This window comes from Anopheles maculipalpis, chromosome 3RL (genome assembly GCF_943734695.1).
Source record: "Anopheles maculipalpis chromosome 3RL, idAnoMacuDA_375_x, whole genome shotgun sequence".
NCBI classification, from domain to species: Eukaryota; Metazoa; Arthropoda; class Insecta; order Diptera; family Culicidae; genus Anopheles; species Anopheles maculipalpis.
In genome coordinates, this window is record NC_064872.1 from 48847890 (window position 1) to 48869452 (window position 21563).

General features: G+C 46.4%; 1 protein-coding gene across 1 annotated transcript; it reads right to left on the reverse strand.

The window, feature by feature from the left end:
* Positions 1 to 532: 532 nt before the first annotated feature.
* LOC126561721 (transcription factor Ken 2) lies at positions 533 to 17057 on the reverse strand. Its single transcript, XM_050218028.1, has 6 exons — positions 16957 to 17057; positions 2953 to 3118; positions 2661 to 2872; positions 1857 to 2572; positions 1524 to 1785; positions 533 to 1401 (listed from the first exon to the last, which is right to left on the reverse strand). The coding sequence occupies exons 1-6, from the start codon at positions 16964 to 16966 to the stop codon at positions 593 to 595; spliced, it is 2175 nt and encodes a 724-aa protein (XP_050073985.1). The 5' UTR covers positions 16967 to 17057; the 3' UTR covers positions 533 to 592.
* Between the last annotated feature and the right edge of the window lie 4506 nt (positions 17058 to 21563).

Sequence of the window (21563 nt, forward strand, 5' to 3'; positions counted from 1 at the left end):
TTTTGTTTTTAATTGGAAGTACACCAACACGACACGACACCAACGTCTGGACACTAAGGAGGGAAAAGCTCCCTCTGGCACGCAGCAACGGTGGCCAACAGATGGATTTCGAGTTTTGAAATGTTCAATCTTCCTGAGGAAAATCAAGGCAAAACTCAAAACCCCATTGTTGGTGCGTCCGTCCGTGCGCTTGGAGGGAAACTTCCGTTGCTCACTAACACACTATTGCTACTTTAAGTGGAATGAATTGACGGAGTATTAATGGTTGTGTATATGTATGTGTATGTGTGCGTATGTGTGCTTTTGCTACGAATGAGTCAGAAAGCGGAAGCTTTTCCTTCTTCCCATATATACAGCCCCTTTGCTCCCTTAACGCGTGTTGGCTGGCGGGACATTATTGGAAAGGACATGGCCTACCGTGAAGAACCATACATTACAGGGACGCATACAGCTCGAACCGGCGGTGGCGTTGAAAGTAGCGCCTCAGATAGCTCTGCTCGTACTCGATCGGTAGCGAGCGTTCGATCGCGTGACGAAGATCGGCGCGCTGATCGGTCGCGGGCAGTGCCATCACCACCGGAGGCATTGCGTATCATTCGTGGAGATTTTTGCTGAGCAGCAGGTTGTTGTGATGGCCGGACAGATGGCGCACCAGCTCCTGCAGCGTCTCGAAGTACAGTGTGCAGAAGCAACAGGTGTACCTGCCACCCGCTTCCGGCGAATTGATGATGTTCCGGTGCACCGAGCAGAGATGCTTTAGCAGATGGGCCTTCTGCTTGAACATTGCCACACACAGCCGACAGGCGAAAGGTTTCTCGCCCGTGTGGACACGCAGATGCGTCTTCAGGTTCCAGGACATGCCAAACTGTTTGCCACAGTACTCACATCGATATTCGCGCACCGGGGTGTTTCCACTGCTTAGCCCACCTCCTCCTCCTCCTCCTCCTCCTGTTGCTGCACCACCACCACCCCCACTGGCCGTCGATCCAGAGCCGGATCCTGCTAGGCTGCTGGCGGCACTGCCACCGCTGCCACCACAGCCTCCACTGCCACCGGAACGAGCGCTCAGGACCGCTTCCGCCTGACTGCTTTCGAAGTTTTTCATCTGCTGTATCAGCTCGGCAGGGCTGGTGTCCGTGTTGGCGCTGGCCGCATGCAGATACGGAACGGCCAGCAGATCCGCTGGACCGCCGGGCAACGCTGCCAGCGCAGCCGATGGCCAAGGGTACACGAACGGGGCAACCGCAAGCTTATTGTCCGCGCTGGGCGGACGTATCCGATTGTTGTTGTTGCTGCTGGTGTTGTTGTTGTTGTTGTTGTTATTATTGCTGGACGAATGGTTAGTACCGAGTGCCGCAATGTCGGTGGGACGGGGTGTACCAGGTGATCCGGGCCTGGCATCTACAGCGAAACGAGACGCAGAACAAAATAATTGTTAATGAGCAGGGCCAAGCATGCGTGTTTAGTGGGGCGGCTAGTCCTTGTCCTTGGCCTGCAGGGACACACGAGTGATCTTGACTTACCTGACACGTACGTCGGTGGCGCCGAGAGGAAGCACTTGCGTGTTCGTAGGTCCTCCAAATAGCTTGGCACGAACGGTGGATTCTGTGCCGGCGAGTTGTGGAATCCGGGCCGTCGCTTCCGGTGCGGAGTCACAACATAGTTGTCCGGCGAACCGTGAAGCAGCTCGTGTTCGAGCGGTTTCAACGATTCGGCATCCGAATGTATGTAGTACGCTTTCCGCTTGGTGCGAAACGGGTCCAAGTACCGCGGTGGAAGCAGATTCTGAACGAAGAAACCGAAATTGGGGTCAGTACCTTGTTGCCGTGGATGACCAAGCCACACTCTTCACCTACCTTCGTCGGTGCGTTGCCTATCGTTTCGACGTCGATATTGGCATCGTCCGAATCGCCGTCCTGGTGCTGCTGCTGCTTCACGATGGACAGATTGACAGGGTCGGACGAGCTACGTCTTCGGCTGCGTAGCGAATCACTGCCACCGGCACTGTTGGGCGTTCGACTGGTGGCCTCAGCACGCGCCTCTTCGTCCACCATGTCACGATCTTCCACGTCCAGCTCAAAGTCCTCGTCGTCTTCCGGATCGGGATCACACGCGCTGCCTCTGCTATGCCGCGCCGACGGAGTTCTTCGGTCCGCGTTCGACGTGCGGGAAGCTTCGACCGTTCCATCGCCTCCTCTGCTGCTGCTCGATTCGCTTCGGGCCTCGCCCGCCGTACTGCCTCCCTCGTCCCCCACGATCCCACTCCCCCGACCGCCTGCAGCACTCCCACCACCGTCGTCCTCGTCGTGCCGGTTGATTTGCTGCAGGTTGTTGTTGCTCTTGATGATGGCCTCTTCGACCTCGTCCATGTAATCGGTATCTTCGCGATCACCACCATCCTCCGAGCTGCCCGCAGAATGGTGCTCTCGTTTTACCCTTATTTTTCGGCTGGCCGGACTACCGTCCCTGGACCCCGAATGGTCCTGGCTTTTCGTGCGCCTTCGACGATGATCAAGTGCGCCAATGCCCTCATTCCGGTTAATATCCACCAAGGGCTCTGACTTTTGTGATTCTGAAACGCAAGGTACCATGATTGACATTAAATCTCGGAATCCCCAATTACCCGCCACGGTGTTCACGGTTGCCCCCCCTCCACTTACCAGTGTCATTGGAGCAATCGGAGTTTTTCCATATGCTGGGCTTAATTTGTAATAACGCTAGGAGATCTTGCAGGTGGTGTACCTCGTTCGCGGGTACATACACTTGGCCGGAGTACAGGAAGTCCAGTAACAGCCGGAAGTAACATACCTGCACATCCGGAAAGTATACGGTGGTTTCGCCCTCCAGAATTGGAGTCTCTTCTAAAATCATGCTGTAGGAGAGATTTATCGAAAAAGCAAACAAAATATAATTGTAGCATCTGTTTTACTCCAACACTACTGGCAGTCTTACCGTATAAGTGGACTGGCCGCAGCCAGTACCAGCTTGTGTGCTCGCACCGTCTCCTTGCCATCGCAGATGAGTAGCAGGTCTGTCGCATGCTCTCCGCGAAATGCTGCACCAATTTCCTGGAGTATGCACTCGCCGTGTTTGCTATAGTGCAGCATCAGCATTCTAACTGTAAAAGGGATAAAAAAAGATACGATGATGAAAAACACGTGCCTACGAGGGGTATTTTGTTTGTTTGTAAAAATCACTCTCTAACACATTCAAACTTGCATAATTATTTTAAAAGATATAATCGAATATGTCCGGGATAAGGCAAAGAATGGTAGCAATATGGCGACATGTCGTGATACTAAATAATAAATAAATACAATAAATACTTTAAAAGTTAAATCTTTTTTATGTGTTCAAGGTGAAAATTTTTTGTGGCGATCGGATATAAACTGCGATAGAAAGTTCACCCTAGGTAAGCGCGTTAGCCTAAACATAGCCTGGACACGAACAAGCGCCACCTAGGGAGTAACAAATGAAACACAGAAAATGTATGCAGGGTAGCGGCCAAGACGAGAACAAAAGGATCTGTTTTCGTTTCGTCCACGGAAGAGACACAGTCCAGAACAAAAGAGGGAACAAAAGGAAGCGACATCAGGATGGCTTGTGACACGTCCAGCCAAATATAAAAACGGCGACATGTCCTCACCAAAGAGGCAGTCCAGCTTCAACATCGACTTGGGAAGGACCTCCCGGTGGAACTAGAAGGAAGGAAGACCCCGTGATAACCAACCAAGAAGGAAGGAAGAACCCTAGACGCCCAACCAAGAAGGAAGGAAGACCTCTAAACCTCTAACCTCTAAAGATTAATACAATCTTGTAGCGACATCGTAGAGCAGCATTTGATATGATAATAAATTCTTTGTTGAAAGCTATCTTATATTCTTCGACAATTATAGGGGCTTTATTACATTTTTAAGGCCCCGGGCCAAGGGAAATTTCAAACCGTTGAAGTCGATGCGAAACTGTCACAAAATCTAAAAATTGCAACTTTAGCTTTTTCTCCGTTGCCTCGTAGCGGTAGCTTGTGTATGGACGAGGTTCTCAAAAAGGCAATTTCAAAGCGAGAAAATTCCTTCCCTGGTTAACGGAAACCTTCTGTGGCTAACGACCTTCAATCTTCCAATGTTCAAATCCCGTTCATGCTCGGAAATTGAAAATAAAACATCATTTTACAGGATTCCTCGTTCAATTAACTTATTTAGCAATCTAAACGAACTTTACAACTTAACTTCATCAATCCCATATTCATTTGAAGATTCTTGGATTTTGGGTTAACATTAATATTTCGAATATGAATTCAAATAAGAAGCCACATATGAATTAGAAGGAACTAAACCATAGGATATAGATAAAACTACTTGACTAATTTGGACTGCATGAAATGAACTGCTCGAACTACAAGAATGAACTTTGTAATGAATTATGTAATGAACTACGGGACAAACGAATGCACAGTTGCAAACAGACCGGCGATTAAGGTGCACTCTTCTCATTCTCATCAAATTTATACTAAGCTAATATCACAATCCAGCACTTTTGTGAATATATTTCACAGATTATGTTTTATAAGTATCCGATGTAGCTGATTAGTTACCAGGATTGTGTAGTCTATTGACTAGTGTGGATCTTCACAACAATTCTGAAGAAATCGTAAGATGCAATCAGGAATGTTCGCTTTGACGATTATATCGCATAATGCACTACACAAGGAGTTTGTCCTTAATTTATTGTTTTATTTTAGTTTAAGTATTACGGCTCGGTGTCGTATTCTCAGCTATTCTTAAGCTGATAAGCTTAATTTTTTTTTTTGTATAATCGATGGATTTTTGTCTCATGATTACTGTCCCATTTTTAAGTACAACTTCTTAGCTTTACACACAAAAAAGAAATCCATAAAAGTCATAAAAAAGGCAATTAAAAATTATAGAAAAACTTGTTCCGGACCATCACAGTCCTGAATGCTGCCTATAAGATCCTGTCCCGAATATTCTTCTACAGACTGGAGCCCCATGCTACAGCTTTCGTCGGAAGCTACCAAGCTGGATTTGTCTTCACTCTATGTACGGCAGATCATCCAAAAATGCCGAGAGCTCCAGATCCCTACGCACCACCTGTTCATTGACTTCAAGGCGGTCTACGATACCATAGATCGGACCGAACTACGGAACACCATGCAGCAGTACGGATTCCCTGGGAAGCTGGTACGGCTGCTAAAGGCCACTATGGACGGGGTGCAGTGCAAGGTGAGAGTTTCGAGCATGCTGTCGGAATCATTCGAATCTCACCGGGGTCTGAGGCAAGGTGACGGTCTCTCCTGTTTGTTGTTCAACATCGCTCTGGAGGGTGTCATGCGAAGCGCGGACTTCGACATCCGGGGCACGATTTTCACCCGATTTCTCCAATTCCTTAGCTTGGCGGATGACATCGACATCATCGGACGGATAACTGAGGCGGTGTGCGAGGCCTACACTCGACTGAAATGCGAGGCCAATAGAATTGGACTGAGCATTAATGCGATGAAGATAAAATGCCTGCTTACCGGAGGCTTTGACCGTGATAGAGCCCGACTCGGAAGCAGAGTATCAGTTGACTCCAACAACACACGAAATGCACGATTTACCGCACCTTGATACGTCCGGTAGTACTCTACAGGTACGAGTCTTGGACTATGCTGACGGAGGACGCCAATGCATTCGCCATTTTCGAACGGCGGGTGCTAAGGACTTTCTTTGGCGGTGTGTGAGAGCAGAGCGTGTGGCGAAGGAGAATGAACCACGAATGAATGATATCCTGACGGTAGTCAAAGCCGGAAGGATACGTTGGCTGGGGCACGTGATGAGGATACTGCCGACCTCATGCCCCACCAAGAAGGTGTTCGTCAGCGACCCGTTCGGCACGAGGCGTAGAGGAGCACAGCGAGCTCGTTCGCTGGATCAAGTGGAGTCTAACCTGTCGGAGATCGGAGCCCTAGACCGAGTTTCCTGGAAACTGATTGGAGTCCTGGGTATGTTAACGCGACGTGCTCAATCCTGAGCAGGCCAAGAAGAAGAAGAAGAAGAATAAGAAAAATTTGAGCAATATCTTTATATTCTATTGCAATCAACACTTTTTTCCAGTAATTAAAATCCAAATCACAGTTAATGTCCCGACTGTTCCAATCACATCCTCGACAATCCAGATTAATTGAAAAAAAAGTCGCTAAAAGATCTGTTAGAATAGGCCTTATACGTCTTTACCGACGTACTTTGAGAGGATCAATAAAAGATCTTCTACCAACATTTTTCATACTAAATTTATTCCATGGTAGCTCACCATTCGCAAGCATAGATGAAAAGCTTTCACGATTGATCCCAAAAATATTATCGCAACTATAGTATTTATCTTACAGCTATCATTGGAAGGCACAATTCAAGAGATTCTTGCACATTGGCTCGTTGAAATCTATTTCAGTCAGCAAGAGTAGTACATACGCACCACTTGCTCTGGGTCTGTGTGTGTGTGTGTGTGTATCTACATATATTTGTTTCACTCTGATGCACCATGTAGCCACCACCAAGTCATCTTCCATTGCATTTCGATGTACGCTTTATTTTCGTCGCACTTTATCACCTTCGAACCAGGCGCACGCGTACTGCTCTTCCCAAATGTACGAATTGTAACAGAAAACAATGAGTTGTAAGTACATAAAGAAATCTACAAAACTGCGCCAATCCAATGTCACTGTAGGCCATTGCCAGCCAGTACAACAGCACAAGGCAAACGGCACACGCACAACCCCGAAACGGGGGGTTACTATTTTTGGAGGTTATTAGAGAGCCATTGATATGCAACATAGGAATAACCATACTTGGCGCACGAAAACCGATTGTCCGCCGAATCCCGAAGGACTCAAAGGTCAAACGCCTTTGGTGTTTAAATGTTATGCAATGTGCACCAGCTCGCATCCGACCGATCCGATGGGTCGTTGCCATGGACCGATGACGATGGTTTGCACACTGGAGAGGAGCGCCGAAACTTGTCGTGAATGTCACACACACTCAAAAACACATTCCTCTCATGGTCATGGATTGCACACCCGCGGCATTGGCCTTCCCCGTTCGTTCGTTCGGTTTTATCGTGTGTTTCTGACGACGGGACTGCTTCCTCCACCCTCCAAAGCCCCATTGCTGTTTTTGGGACATTCGTCGCTAAATTGGTGAAAACGCGGTCTCCTAAAGAGTTTGCGAGTGTTTGCTGCTGCTGCTGCTGCTGGTATAGACGTGACCATGAAACCTGACGACCGCACACCGCCGTCGTCGCTGTCATCCTATGCGTTGTGATCGCGACTGATCGGTGAACTGTTCGGTGGGCATAGGAGCGTGGAGCACGCGCGTTCGCTTTCGTGACACGATTGTCCTTCGCTGCGGTTGCTTTGGTGTCGTAATGCACGCACGTCCGTGTTTCTCTCTCTCTCTCTCTCTCTCTCTCTCTCTCTCTCTCTGTTGGTCTCTCGGTGCGTAAATTCGAAAGTCGCTCTATAATCAGAGTCACAATCCGTTCGTACGATCGTCACTGAAACTGTCACAACGGCCGGTGTCGATCGCTGGTACGCTCTCTAGCCATAAAGGACGCTGGATTAAAGTCGTCCATCTGCAGGGCTTTGCTGGCCAAACAAACATGACGCAGCGACGGCCTTCAAGATAGAGAACGCTTTCTAGGTTTTGTCATTATTTGGAAGTGGAGTCGAAAAGGGTAGAACAATCCGGAAAGAAAGGAAAGAAGGACACATGGATCACAGTCATGTCCGTCCATCAACACGAAATGCCCACCTACTTGCGTATGTATGTACGGTGTACAAACGCACACAGCGGACAGCTACAGCACCCAGTTCTCGGAGCGTACTGGTGAGTCAAGTCCAAGGTCATAATAAGCCTTGACGAAGAGGAAATGCTTTGAAGCGAGACGAACAATACACACTAAAAAATATACCGCGTAGAGAGTGGTTCTCTTCCCCGCGATCTTTTCACCAACTGCGCCAAATTTAAGATCCATCCATCCTACTTCTCCTCGACCCCGATCCGATGAAACCTAACGTCTGCGGAATTTTCGATCGAGACAAGTAATCTGTACATCTGGGCTCCACTGCATTTTGTTGTAACTAATTTATTATTTCCTTCAACACAAAATCAAGTCACACAAAAAGCTTATATTAGTTGCCAAAAAAGATCCAACACAAAACAGCATTTAATATAGACGAAGTTGAAGATATAATTAGAATAAAAACTTCCGATCGAGCTGCATGGAGCAAACCGATCGAAGAAATTCCAAAAAATCTTCCCAGAAGTGGTTCTTTGCAGCTGCACACAGAACTTATTAGCACGTTCTATTATGATAATTCACACATTAATAATTAATGAAAATCGAATGGGGTCGCTTTTTTGCACGAAGGTGAATGTACTTGTGAGATGCTGCAAAAATGCACCGCTTTATGAGTGGATGCATCGGTACCGAATTGTTAAGCCATTTCGTCGAGACAATTCTGATAAAAAAAAGCGCCTTAAAGTGCAGAAAATTCTCCGAAATCTGAGTTTCGCGAAAAGAATCGTTCAAGGTCACTCGCCGGAGGGTTTGTTTCTCCCTCTGTCTTTCTCGCTCTTTCTATCGCTGATGCCTAAAGGGCCGGTACATCCGTCGAGAAAGGGGCAAACACCACCCGTACCCGTGTTCCGACTCGAGAACCAGACCCAGACAGAACAGCGGGAAAGGAAAAACTTTCCAACGAAGGCTACCACCACCGAACCATCACAGCAGCACCGTCTGTTTGCTTTTACTTTTCGGCAGAGTGCGCCGGAGTGTGTTCTTCTGTGTGCCTTTTTTTCGCAATTCCCACCACGACCGACCCGTGGCGGGCTTCTGATCTCTGATTTCCTCTATGATTATGTTTTTTTTTTTTTGGAGGTATGGATAATATTTATTCGCAATTCGCACACTCGCAAACAGACGCACACATTCTCAGATACCAAACAACAATCCATACGCACACATCGCAGCAGGCAGGGAGTTTTGGGTTCGATTGGATTAGCGAAGTGAAGTAGTGGCGGCAGTGCACGCGAGTGGCAAATGGATGTCAACCCTGCGGTAACCTATTAACCGGTTTATGTGCGTTCATTACACACACGATCATCTCTCTCTCTCTTCCTATTTTTTGCTTGCTCTCGTTTCTCGTCACTTTTCTCCATCTCCATAGCCGGGGTCCCTTTTATTTCCCTTTTTTATCGATGCATTCACCAGCATCGCTTGCTTAGATTGCAAACCCTTGTTCTGACGGGTTTGAATTTGACTAACACATCGTTAACTGCACGATATGAAGGTGATGATGCTTGGGCGATACACACATACACCAACACGTCCTCCGTCCTTTCGCCATACAACAGCCCATCATCGTCGGGTTTGGCGGAATACCGCCTGCAACGAATGAATCACAGAATGGACGACTTTAAACGCGACGGGTGGGCTGCTGGATGCTGATTAGGACCTGGACCCTGGACTGCCAAGGTCAAGAAAAGAGGTGTGATGAGGAAGAGTGGGGAATGAGTGATTCACGCGGTACAAAAACGATCGTTCTGTGTAAAGTTCGCTACCCAAAACGGCCGACACTATTGAGGAACAATTCGGCTAACGTTGGAAAAGTGCACGAGGAGCCAAAAATCGGTGGCAAGAAAATCATAGCCAACCCACTACACCCAATTGCTTCATTACTTCTCCTTACTTCTCGCATGCTCGCCTGTCTGTGTGTGTGTTTGTGTGTGTGTGAACGCGGATCACAGAGGCAGACAGGAAACCCTACCCTTTCGCAATGCTGGCTTATGGAGTGAGCAACATGTGAGATTGTTGCACAAACAGAATGAAGAGTGAGAGTGGAAAGAAGAAGAGAGCGCTAGGCTCGCGGAGACGAAAGAAACCAGTGGAGCGCTTCACCCCACCACACCACATACACAAACACACTGTTGGGTCTGCGGGTTCGCGCAACAGCCAGACTTTCACGGTTTGCACCGACTTTTCAAGGTCACACATTCTCTTGTTTCGTTGCTGCTGCCGCTTCTTTATCGTCTCTTTCCTTTTCGGTACGCTGTGTGGTGCACCAAACGCAAAAAAAGAGGAACACTTGGCCAGCGCGCCACAGACAAGCGCTCTCTTCGCACGACTTAGACGCACCAGACTCCCTTGCTTTCGCCCCATTTCCTCCATGGTCTCCCTGTCTGACGCGTCTTTTTGCCATACGAATTTTTGCATTTTCTTCTGTCTCTGCGATGTTGTGGGCACTGTTCTTCGCGGAACTTTCGTGTATGTGTGTGCTTTTTTGCCCAATCTTCTATTCAAATCCCTTTCTCCCTATGTCTTCATCCACTCCCCTCTTACCACCCTTATCTGTTGCGCCGATGCGCTCGTAGTAGAGATGCGGAGAGAGATTATACCCTCCTCTTGGCGATTATTTCACTCGCCATGGCCTGCTGCTGCTGCTGCTGCTGCTGCCGTGTGTCTGGACTTTTTCCTTTTCTTTCGTAATTTCGTTTTCGTTTCGCAAAACCTATCCATCTTGCCGGTCGCATTTTCCGAAGATCCAGCCCCCCCCCTCCCCCTCCCCAACCTCCTCACCCCACCAACAGACGTCTTCGTTCTGATCGGTGCGGATGATCGAGAATGCAAGAGCAGAGGAGAGGAATAAAGAGGCACTTCTGAAGACTGACCGCATGTTGTGGAACCGGTTTACCCTTGGCTGACATTTCTTTACTTCAACGCACCGCAGAGAAAAGTGCTGAAGGAGAGTTGCCCTGGATTTGTTTTGCACGCGCGCGTATGTGTATGAGTGTGGTGCGACTTTTTTGGCTCAGTTTTAATGCTATTTTTTATGCAATTGTCTGGTCCGATTTTCGCTTTCTGCTGGAAAAATATGCCACATGTATGGAACATTTGAAAGTACAGAAACGTTAAATGGTTGACGTTGGCGAATTTGAACTAATTCTGCGGTGACCGGTAAAGGCACTTAAACCACGTACAGATAATGATTGGCTTATACTATAATTTTAGCAGTGTAAAAAATCCTAACATTCTCAAAAACCGATTTGAACCCCAGTTCTGCCGTTTGAAGACTGACGCCATTGTCGACTAAACCACCGGACCGCCCCAAACATAAACAAACTTAAACTTGCCCAATTCTGATCTAAACAGACAGAAAAGGATGCGGATGATCGTCTACTTTTTGTTCGTGCTTGGGGGTAGTGATAGTGATAAACTACAGGTGTCTCCACAACTAACATCAGGTCGTTACCAAGCTAAGCCTAGGAGCCTTGGAACAGTAATTTAAGTTTCTATGCTGAAAATGTGGATCAAAAGCCACAAATAACATCTTCAACCTTTCGATTCCTTCCGTTAGCAGCTAAAACAGTACGCTGTACAACTCTTCCTGCCGTGCCGTGACGATCACTTTAAACACCCTTTTTGTTGTTGTTTGCTGCCACAGATACACCCATCTGTCATTTGTTCGATGAACGCGAACAACACGGACAGTGCCGTGGCCAGTGCAAACGGTCGCAAAAGGAGCGAAATTCTAATGAACCCACCCAAGCACAACAACAGCAAACGCACCGAATTAACGGCCACTTCGAACCCCGGCACTCATTTACAAAACTCATTGAACGGTCAATTTAGTAGCTAGGCCACTCACATCGACATCCCATCTGAAGCGCCGTATCGCTGTTGCGCATCGAAAATCGCGTTTCGCCGCCCCCGGTCCGAAATTACGAATGCAATTGTTTTGCATCTCATCTCAATCCATCCACCGTTGCGCTACGAAGAAGGTCCTGGGGTTCTGTGTTTCCCTGCCCAGCTCGATACTGGTTCCCTTCGTTCGCTTCGCTTCCTACTTGAGTGAGTGCGCGCGCGCGCTCAAGGAAAATGCTGCTCGGTAAGGGTGGTGAACAACGGGGAATGGAATTAGAATTTCATACCATTTTCAAACCTCCGGCCGAATCGAGCACCCGCGCACACCAATTCGATTGCATCGAAGCGCAATCACGCCGCGGGTTGCAATGACTAAAATTGGATCTGTTCCTTCCCCCGGGGTTTTTTTTTTTTTCGTTGTTGTGTTGTTACCTTCAGCGAAGCCATTTGCCACACTCATATACATAGCTCCAGCGTTCTAGGAGTGGCAAGACACCTCTTGGGAGGGAGGGAGGGAGGCAGGGACAGAAGGATTGGTAGGTAGCAGCCACCATTATCCAGCAGCTGCCGGTACCGTCACCACTAGCTTTAATAGCGCAAAAAAAAAATGGGAATTAAAATATTTTGCAGCCGAGCACGGGCAGAAGAAACATGAAAGCGACCCGCACAACTCAAAGGGCACGCGGCATGCGGCGAAAAAGCAATTGCGTACCATGTTGGCAAGGGTTTGCATTAGCGAGGCACACAACAAATACGTCAAAAAATACACCCATTAGGCATTAGTTGGTTCGGGGTTTTCGTAGGAGGACCAACCCACACTGCCACCGATGGCAACACATCGTCGGCAAGCTCCGATTTTCCAACTCCAGCCGATCTCGGTGGTGGTTCCCTTGCTCTCTTTCTCTCTCTCTCTCTCACGCTCTCTCGTACGATCGCTTTGTCGCGCTTGTGGAACACGTGGGAACGCGACGATCGAGTGCATGTACCGAAGGTAAAAAACGAGTCACCGTTTTGTTCAATGGCGCATTGCACGCTTCCCTGGAGTGTCGGGTGTTATGTAACGTTGTGCAACGAACAACAATAACATCAGTGAAGCTGCAAACGGTTGCCATTTTTTCCCCTAGCCCCATGCAAAGCAAACTTATCGTGCTGGAAGAGATATTGATCACTTTCCCCGTCGCTGGGGATTCGGGTTGTAAAACTGTGGCCGTACATTTACTTGTATTAGAGCCACCATCCCACCCAATCAACCACTGAGCAAAACCAAAAAAACGTGTTTCTTAAACATGTTTGATTGCAGTTCCAAGTGCAAAGTTTGCCGCAAAATAATTATCGTAGCTATTCCTGTCCTCGGTAGACAAAGGAGCGGAGTGTTGAACGGGTGTTCAAGCATTAGAATGGTTAAGTGTGCTGTACCGTGGTTGACCGGATAACTAAACACGCACATATGAACACACATACAAAGACACACATGCAGCTAAAGTAGCCAGTGTGATCGATATAGAACTTGCACACTCGCCCATCACCTCAAGCTAACTCCCACAATTCATTTAAAACAATCCAGAAGATTGTTCATTCTCTGCTCACTGGAACTGGGTAAGAGCTAGTGTCATGACAGTTTGACACATGGAAGAGATTGTGTCAATTCAATGTCACAAGATTGCAGAGAAGAATCTCACCTGATCCGTTAAGCGATTGGTTCGACTTCCTTCTGATTCGTAATACTACCGTACCTGATGCTCATTTCTTCCACCAAACGCCAAAAGATGCTGGAAGCAGCATGAAGTAGCAAGCCCGTTACTCAGTCCTCAGTACTCAGTGTAGATGGAATCACGTTTCAACTTATGGCTTATAATAAACATTCTCATTGTACTCCCTTCCTTTCACTTTGCGGCAGAACGTGGGCTTGAACTGCATCCAAAGGTTGGCGGTGGCACGTGCACGTGGGGGAAAGCTTTGGTGAGTGTGTTTGTGCTGCAAGTTGGCGCCGAGGATGACAGCAAATCTAGCCGTTTCATGGCATGATTACGCCATCAGGGTTTCTTCTCACATTCCCATCATTAGAATCGAAATGCAGCGTTTACACTGTTATTTATGTAAGGCATTGGAGATGGTTTGCGATCAATACGGCATTATGTATGGTTTTCCTTTCTGCCTTGCCAATTGGGACAGAACACAAAGGACATGTGTTCTTCTGCATGCTTCATAGTGAAGAAAATCCTCCCAAGGCTCTTTCAAACAGCAAATACGATTGTTCTCTCAACATCGACATGGGCAAGTGCACGGCAATTAGGAAGCCACATCGCTAACAGCCCACAATGGAGGCGCATGGCCGGCTATGAGGTGTCGGTGGTAAACCGGAACCCCCTCGTCCAGAAACCGGAATAGTCAATCTGATTCCCACGAATGACTTCATCGATAGAACGTTATTAGCATGATTCACATGCATACCGAAAGACTTGCAAACAAAGGGATCAATATGCAGCGTGCCAACAGGCAACAGGTTGATCAATCCAGATTAGTGTTGCTATGCTAATTCTGGGCCCAGCATCGCTCACGGTCCCGGTGCGGGGCGATATGCAAACGATCATTATTCGTTGATAATTATACTATTGGAGCGCTATTGTACGCAATAAAAAATGCTTTCCATCACTGCTTCGAGATGTTGTGCATCATGCTTTCCTGCAACAAATTTAGAACTAATTTGCTTATTTCCTAGATAAAATAACGTGCTGATCATCAAACATCAGTAAACTAGTGTGTCTTACACCGAGAGAAATGAAAAGTGAGACAAAAAAAGGCTTGATCAACTGGCGGCATCCAACCGGTTATTTTTAATGAAAGTAAAAGTTGAACACTGGCTGAAGAACCTCATGCCAACGACGAGCGAAACAAAAAGAAGGTCAGACAAGCGACATATGACAAAGAACGCAGTCTGTAGGTAGAAGGACAACGATGAAATTAAGACGGCAAGAACGGGTAGAAGGAAATGTCCAAGAATAAGCATAAAACGACAAGGATAATTTCAACATTGCCTGCGAAGCGGTGTTGCATGTTGTTTTAAACCGGATTTAGTGTTCCTGATGTTCATACATCAGGTTTGTTTTTCGTACTAGAAGCAAGATTTTGTATGGAATAATGGAAAAAAAACCTTTTATTTAATTTACCTACATATAGTTTAACCCCCTCTGCGATATTTGGCTTGACACTTGATAAGATGTCAGTACGCTCGGAAGGTTTAGTACAGAGCTCGAGAATGGGAAATGGACAGTAAGCACTTTCCAACTTTCGGTGCACGTCGCGTGCGCACCGAGCACATGGCAGGCAGCACACGGAGCAGACAGCAAGAAAAATGCTTCAACACTGCACTTCCGGAGTTTTGATTTTTGGACCAACAAAATGTATTACAAATTATTCTGCCTTGCGGCGCCGGGCCCGGTGGTGCTTTTGTAGACAATCGGAACTGATTCGGAAAACCGGAAGTGCTTGAAATTTCGCCCGCGATTGATCGCTCAAACTCAGTGAAAGGTTCTTGTCACACTTACATGCAATCGAGTTGAGGCAATCATCACCTTCACACGTATTCTACACGAACAATTTGCATAGCAGGTTTTAGTAGAATAGCAACAACAGGTGGGTTGTAGGAATGAAGCAAAAAACAATTGAAACCGGAGGCACCGCTATTTCGCTACGAAACGGGAAGAGGTTGCCAACCAGGGGTGGGAGACAGTAAAGTACGGCCAGCAGGACCAATTCCAAACAAAACAAGCAGATTATGCTCCAGCGCGAAAGATCAAACAAAAAACATTTGCAGAGCTCTTCTTACAGCAGGCAGGCGGCAGAATGGATGGCTTCACAAAACGGGGTGTGTGACGCAAGCGGGCGAGAAACGCGGGAGAAAGATGGCATCAGAAGATTATCTAACGCTTCTGTGAACGCTAAGGTGTGTGAAGCTTACATTTTCACCACTGTCAATAGAATGGGACACGTACAGGCGGTGCCGTTCCCGTTGAGTGCCGTCGAGATGCGAAAGTTATTCTGTACGACCGAGATGAGCAATATCTCGTTGCCTGGTTACCTGTGCGAAAGACGATAGCGAGCAGTTCGAGCAATCAGACACACACAAACACGCACAAACACACCTTATAAACAAATCGCAGCAGCCCGGCAGCCGTGGTGGTGAGCAAACGAACGTCGGTGTGGTGAGTATCGGTAGTACCGCGAGAAAATAAGCTACAGATCGAGTAGCTGAAGCGTCTCGTAAAGGCGAACTTGCGCGTGGCTTTTACGAAACGTGTGTTTGTATCAAAACAGTGGGGTTGCTGCCAATGGGTCCAGGCGAGCGGGGATTTGTGGGGGATGCCGTGGACGCACCGGGAGACGCGCGCCGCGCAATGGAAAAGAGAAAGGAAACTAAGATTACTAAACTCAACGATTGGAACCTGACCTAGCTTAGCTTGCGGGCCCAGGGATGGTAGGTACACGAAAGAGGCACTCAGGGGAGGGTGGTATAGGGTACTGAGTAACGCGAAAAGCGCTGATTTTTTTTATGTTTCGCTCGTACATTCGCTTACCCATTCTACTAGAGTGGAGGAAGTGGTGGAGCTTGCAGCGGGACAAGAGGGGAACAAGTGGAGTAACAGGACTGGAGATAGAAATGGTTGTTGGGGCTGTAGTTTTTTTTGTTTCATGTGTTTGTTGCTAGTATTTGCCATCGCGCTGTCATTAGTGCTCCGTGGAAAAATGGTGGGGAAAAGATCGTTCGCACGGAACAGAACAGGCTGATTCCCCCGTCACAACGTTGGGCTCTAATGGAGAAGGTATGGCAAAAAAAAAACACACATCGAAACTCAAACTGCCACTGCAAAAGCAAAAAAAAAAACGATCTTTCCTAACTTGTTCAGAGAATGTTTGGACGGGCAATACATGAGAAGCAGCCAGTAGCTTGTGAAAGTGTGCAATTTTCCCACTCGCACGAATACGTCTGGCTTCGTTTTAAATCATACTGACGTAGAACAAGATCACATCATTAGCGATCATCCAACTTGTGCATCATCGGTTTAGTGATATTTTGTTCTGTTCCAAACACTTCCACCACCATACTGTAGTGTCCTGCTCGACTCGGCAATTGCTTATCGACAGGTTCGGATTGTTTAACATATATGATTATAGTAATTTATGGTAAATACTAGTGACAAGTGTCTCCTATCACACACACAAAGACAGGCGAGTATCTGGCGCGTTCGTCACACTTACCTCCAAGCATTTAAGCACTGCTTTTCGTACTCCGGGCACAGCGTTGAAATGTGGAATACTAAACGATTCCCCCGGGACGTCCTGGTTGGGAGTTTGTAAACCGCCACTTGTACCGTTGAGTCCTCTCTAAGGTGGGTTCTGAATTACGGGTGTACTACTAACGATGCAACTGATTTAATCGTTGCAAAACAAGCGTTACTTTACTCTTCGTATGGAATGTGGTACACGTGAACGGTACCCCGAAGGCTTAACTTCCTAAATTTGCACGCTTCCACGCTTTGGATCTTTGGATTTGGTTATCTTTGATACGCTAATATTGTTGGGACGTTGGGTATTGCTGGGAATGTGATAATCCTTCCGAGTGGTGGCAGGTGTCGCCGTTGGATCGGGAAGGTAGGTAAGGCGACAGATGCTGATGTTTATCGTACATTTGGTCGGTGTATATGGGATGCCGCACTATTGAACTCTTTCCCAATGCAAAGATGGCGCGATTAAGAACGCTGAAATTGGAAAGGATATTTGTTGACGTTAGAGGATATGTTGTTCATAGTATTGGAGGTGTGTACATGAATATTTGTGGTCTGTTAGAAGCGCGTACAAGCTATATGACGATCCGTTGAAGGAACCAATAAAGTAAGGGATTCGTATCGAACAACCAAGCTGCGTTCGATGCTGGCTTTTATCTTCGCGTTCTACATAAGCGTTATATGGCTACCATCCCGAGGAATGCTATTGTCCGTACTCAGTGGTGTAGAAAATTGGTCCACAACAGGGTAGGAGGGTAGAGAAACTGGATCAGTAGATCAAAAGCGGAGGCATCCGCATCGGCCTTGTTAGATTTGGCAAACGGGATAGCAGCTCCCAAATGAAAGCTGCTTTTTTCGCATAAATTTTCAATCATACGGTGCAGGGCCGAAGCAACGCGCTTCTAAAACGAACAATAATAATTTTAGCACAGATCATTTGTTTCATTGTTCTGCTGTATTGAGTGGAAACGGGGAAGGCAGATCGAGAGCGAAGACCGGAGGTTAATCTAGCATAGGCCACTAGCGACAGTACAATCCAGCTTCCGTCTGGGTGCGGTAGGTAATGTACCTTTTTTATGTATCGATTCATTTCCCACTTTGAGGTCGATCTTTACCAGTCCCCTCCTCCCGGAACCTCACCAAGAAGGCAGACAATCAGGGCTCGGGGCAACACCCACCCTTGCTGTTGGGTTTGGCGCGTTACGTAATCGGGAGGCAGCATTGTTGCACTGGCCAACACTTTCTATCGCTTCACCGATGTACAGAGAAGAGAGAAAAAAACAACAACCAACCAACACAATCGCGCAACGGAAATGAATTGATTTGGATGCAACACGCTTTCGCGCCATGTGAAAAAACTATCACATTCGACCTTTGCCTGCGATGGCACAATGCGTTTTTGTGGAAGAGTATTTGTTTCGTTTGTGTTGTAGGAGCTCTACTAACACAATTACTATTCAATGCATTTATAGAAAAAGAAGTATAAATTTGAGATGGATATTGCACTGATTGCTCTGGCAGCAAGGACGACTGCTGAAAAGTGGAGTGATTTCAGATACCAGTCAGGGAAGAAATTAAACAATTGCTTGATTCCTACATTCCTACACACATATAACCATTACAAATACTGTCAATGCTTCCCAGTGGAGTACCTTTGCATATTTTTTACTATTTGGTCGCCAGAGAAGTCGTCCACCAGAAAAGTTGATGGCTGCCAATAGGTCTGATTATCTCTTGCAGATGGAAAAGTCTCAAGACAAGCTTGTCAATAAAAAACGGATGCATTTTGAAATCGTTCTTGCGACAGACAAGTTTCGTTAAGCATTTTTTCTTCGTTAAATCTTCAAAATTAATCTGTCAAACTGATGAAACCAACAAAAACAAAACCAAAAGTGTAAACAACTGTTCTTGTTGAGAAGATATTTTGTGTTGTAGATGATATTTAGAATATCAAAATGTTCTTTTTTCTAAATGACGTGATGATAAAAGAACGGAAGATCCTACTAAACTGCTTCGTAGTATGTTCGATCCTTTGGAACTTACTAATCAAGCAGGAGTTTAACCTGTGAAACTTTCGTGTAAAACCTTTCTGATGTGTTCTCGAGGTTGTTATTTTCTGATTTAAGAAAAATTGTCGACTATCGAAGGACATTTTCCTCGATATTCTTAATGAGATTGAGCCAAAGTTTCCAAAGGCCAAAAGAACTTAGGCAAAAAAAAGCACTGGCTGCTACGCTGCGGTTTCTTGCGGAGGTGAGTTACCAAAATGGAACTGGGAAAGAATTCAACAAAGCATTTGTTCAACCAACTTTCTCCGTAGCATTTACCAAGGGTTTAAAGGTTTTGGAAGAAACGTTTTCGCCCAAATACATTTCATTAGGAATTGGAACCAAATGAGCAGCAAGATGCACGACGATACTTTTTTTTCCCGTCCATTTCTTCGAGATTATCCTTTCTGAAGTAAAATTTTTGGTTGGAACTGCTTAGGAAAACGAACTGGAAACACACAAGACCGAGTGAGTTTGGCGCCTTTCCATTTGCATTTCGTTATTTTTTTCCAACAGACAACACACAAACGGCTGTCATAATTCGATTCTTCCATTTTTGACAGCTTGTCTTGACAATTTGTATGTGATGATTAGGTCTAATGATCAGTAAATGGCTCTATGATCGACAACGCGTTCATCATCAAAATGATATCCGCTCTAGAATGAAAAGTTTGATATTCTGTCAATTTCGTAAGGCTTTCGTTAAAGTTGAAATTCTTTTGCTATTGGTAAAAGATTGCCAAGAAATCACATGAAAATGCCACAATTACCCTTTTTTTCCTGGTGGTATGGTGGTTCGAACCTAAGACGATAAATGATAACACATATCTCAAATGTGGTCTGTGTGTGACTTAATAACCCACAAAAGCGGTTACTTTATCGCAGATGATTGTCTGTTCGCGAGTCCCATTTCTTACGCACTATAACAAAAAACCTTCCCTGCTAACCACTAACCCTTAGTGGCATTGAGATATTACTACAGCGCCAATAGTTTGGAATCAGAAAAAAAAAGTTGTACTTATCTGTAACATAATCACGCCAGGCAGTTTTTGTCACCTGTTTCTATTTTTGGACCCGTCTCGTCGATTACTTGCGATAACGTATCGACTCCGTTGTTTCCCCTTTTTGGGGAAGAAAGCATCCAAGCCCTTTGCAGACCAATCGCAGAATTCGGTTAGGGGTCGGTCCTATTTCACTTTCACGGTTACCACCGTGCGAGTGTTATTTTATCAATTTGAGACATGGTGGAATTTCGGACTACACGTACACGCTTTACCATTGTTTCGGGTCCACCACTACCATTCGCGCTAGATGGTTGATAACATCATCCAATCTACACGCTAGCGCCAACCGAGATAACGGGGCGTACCATGTACATCATGTGCGGCTCGTTTTCGGTTTTTGTTAGTGTCCAAGTGTCTATGCTTAACTCAGCGTGGCCGGATAATCAATCTGACGCTATTGGCAGCTGTAACTATTCGTTAGAAAGTTTGTGTTTTTTTTTTTTGCCATGTGCAGCATGAGAGCTCTAGAACACTGAAACGCTACCGCTTAGTAAGCTTTAGGCCACTGCCAACCATATTGCTTTACTAACGCACCTGAGCGAGTTTACATATGCTGCGGTTTGCATTCCTCAAACCACACACATACACTTACGCCCATACGCAACGTAGCTGCGTGTAATCGATACGCCAGAGTTTCATCGTTTGAGGAAGTCTTCTCGGAATGTTTTGCAACATTCTCTCGAGGGAAGGCCAGTCTCTTGCGGACCAAGACGAGCGATAGTAAAATCCACCGCTAAACACGTACCCTGCGCCACACCCGGCCAATTGTCAAACTGGCATAATGAACGAGAAAAAAGCAATAATAAAAGCTCTCGTTTGGGGCCGGCGATCGGGCCCGAATGCTTGATGCTCGCACGTTTTCGTGCAAATAGCTTACGGGCAGTGTTGTTTATTTTGAAGTTTATTGTTCAACCTGCGTGTGTGCCTTATTTTGATGCGCTACTTTAGGTGCGCGTGTTCAGCTGTATCGAACAAAAGTGGGATTAGGTTTTTGCTTTAAAAAAAATTTTTTTTTTTTGGTGCTTAAGTTTTGTGCTATTTTTCATCCTTTCGCTGGCCTTAACGCAAAACCGGAAAAGGTGGTTTCTGTTTATCGCGTAGGTTAAATAGTAAGCGCATTGGCGCGTGTCTGAAACGTGTTGCGAATGCACATTTCGAAGCCACGCAACAGCGCCAGGGTGCAGCAGCAGCAGCAGCAGCAGCTACAAAAAGAAATCTTTGAAGCATCGCACCATCGCATCGCTTCCTGCAGATTGAACAACAAGAAACGAAACAAAAAAGCAAGCAAGGAAAGAACCCCAGTTCTCTGGCTCACACTCGGAGCACACAAGAAACGGGCATTAGGTAGGAGGAAATCAAGGCCAGCGTGGTTGCTTAGGAAATTAGCCACTCCAGTGTCTCGATCAATGAAAACCTTTGTTTCGCGAATGGCGATGACTGCAATGAAGCATCATCATCCTAGAGCGTAG

Bases quoted from the DNA above. Each gene is read 5' to 3' on its own strand.
- LOC126561721 (XM_050218028.1), bottom strand. The intron at 2,573-2,660 runs GTAAGTGGAGGG...CTTGCGTTTCAG, and splicing joins CGATTGCTCCAATGACACTG to AATCACAAAAGTCAGAGCCC. The intron at 1,786-1,856 runs GTAGGTGAAGAG...TTCTTCGTTCAG, and splicing joins TAGGCAACGCACCGACGAAG to AATCTGCTTCCACCGCGGTA.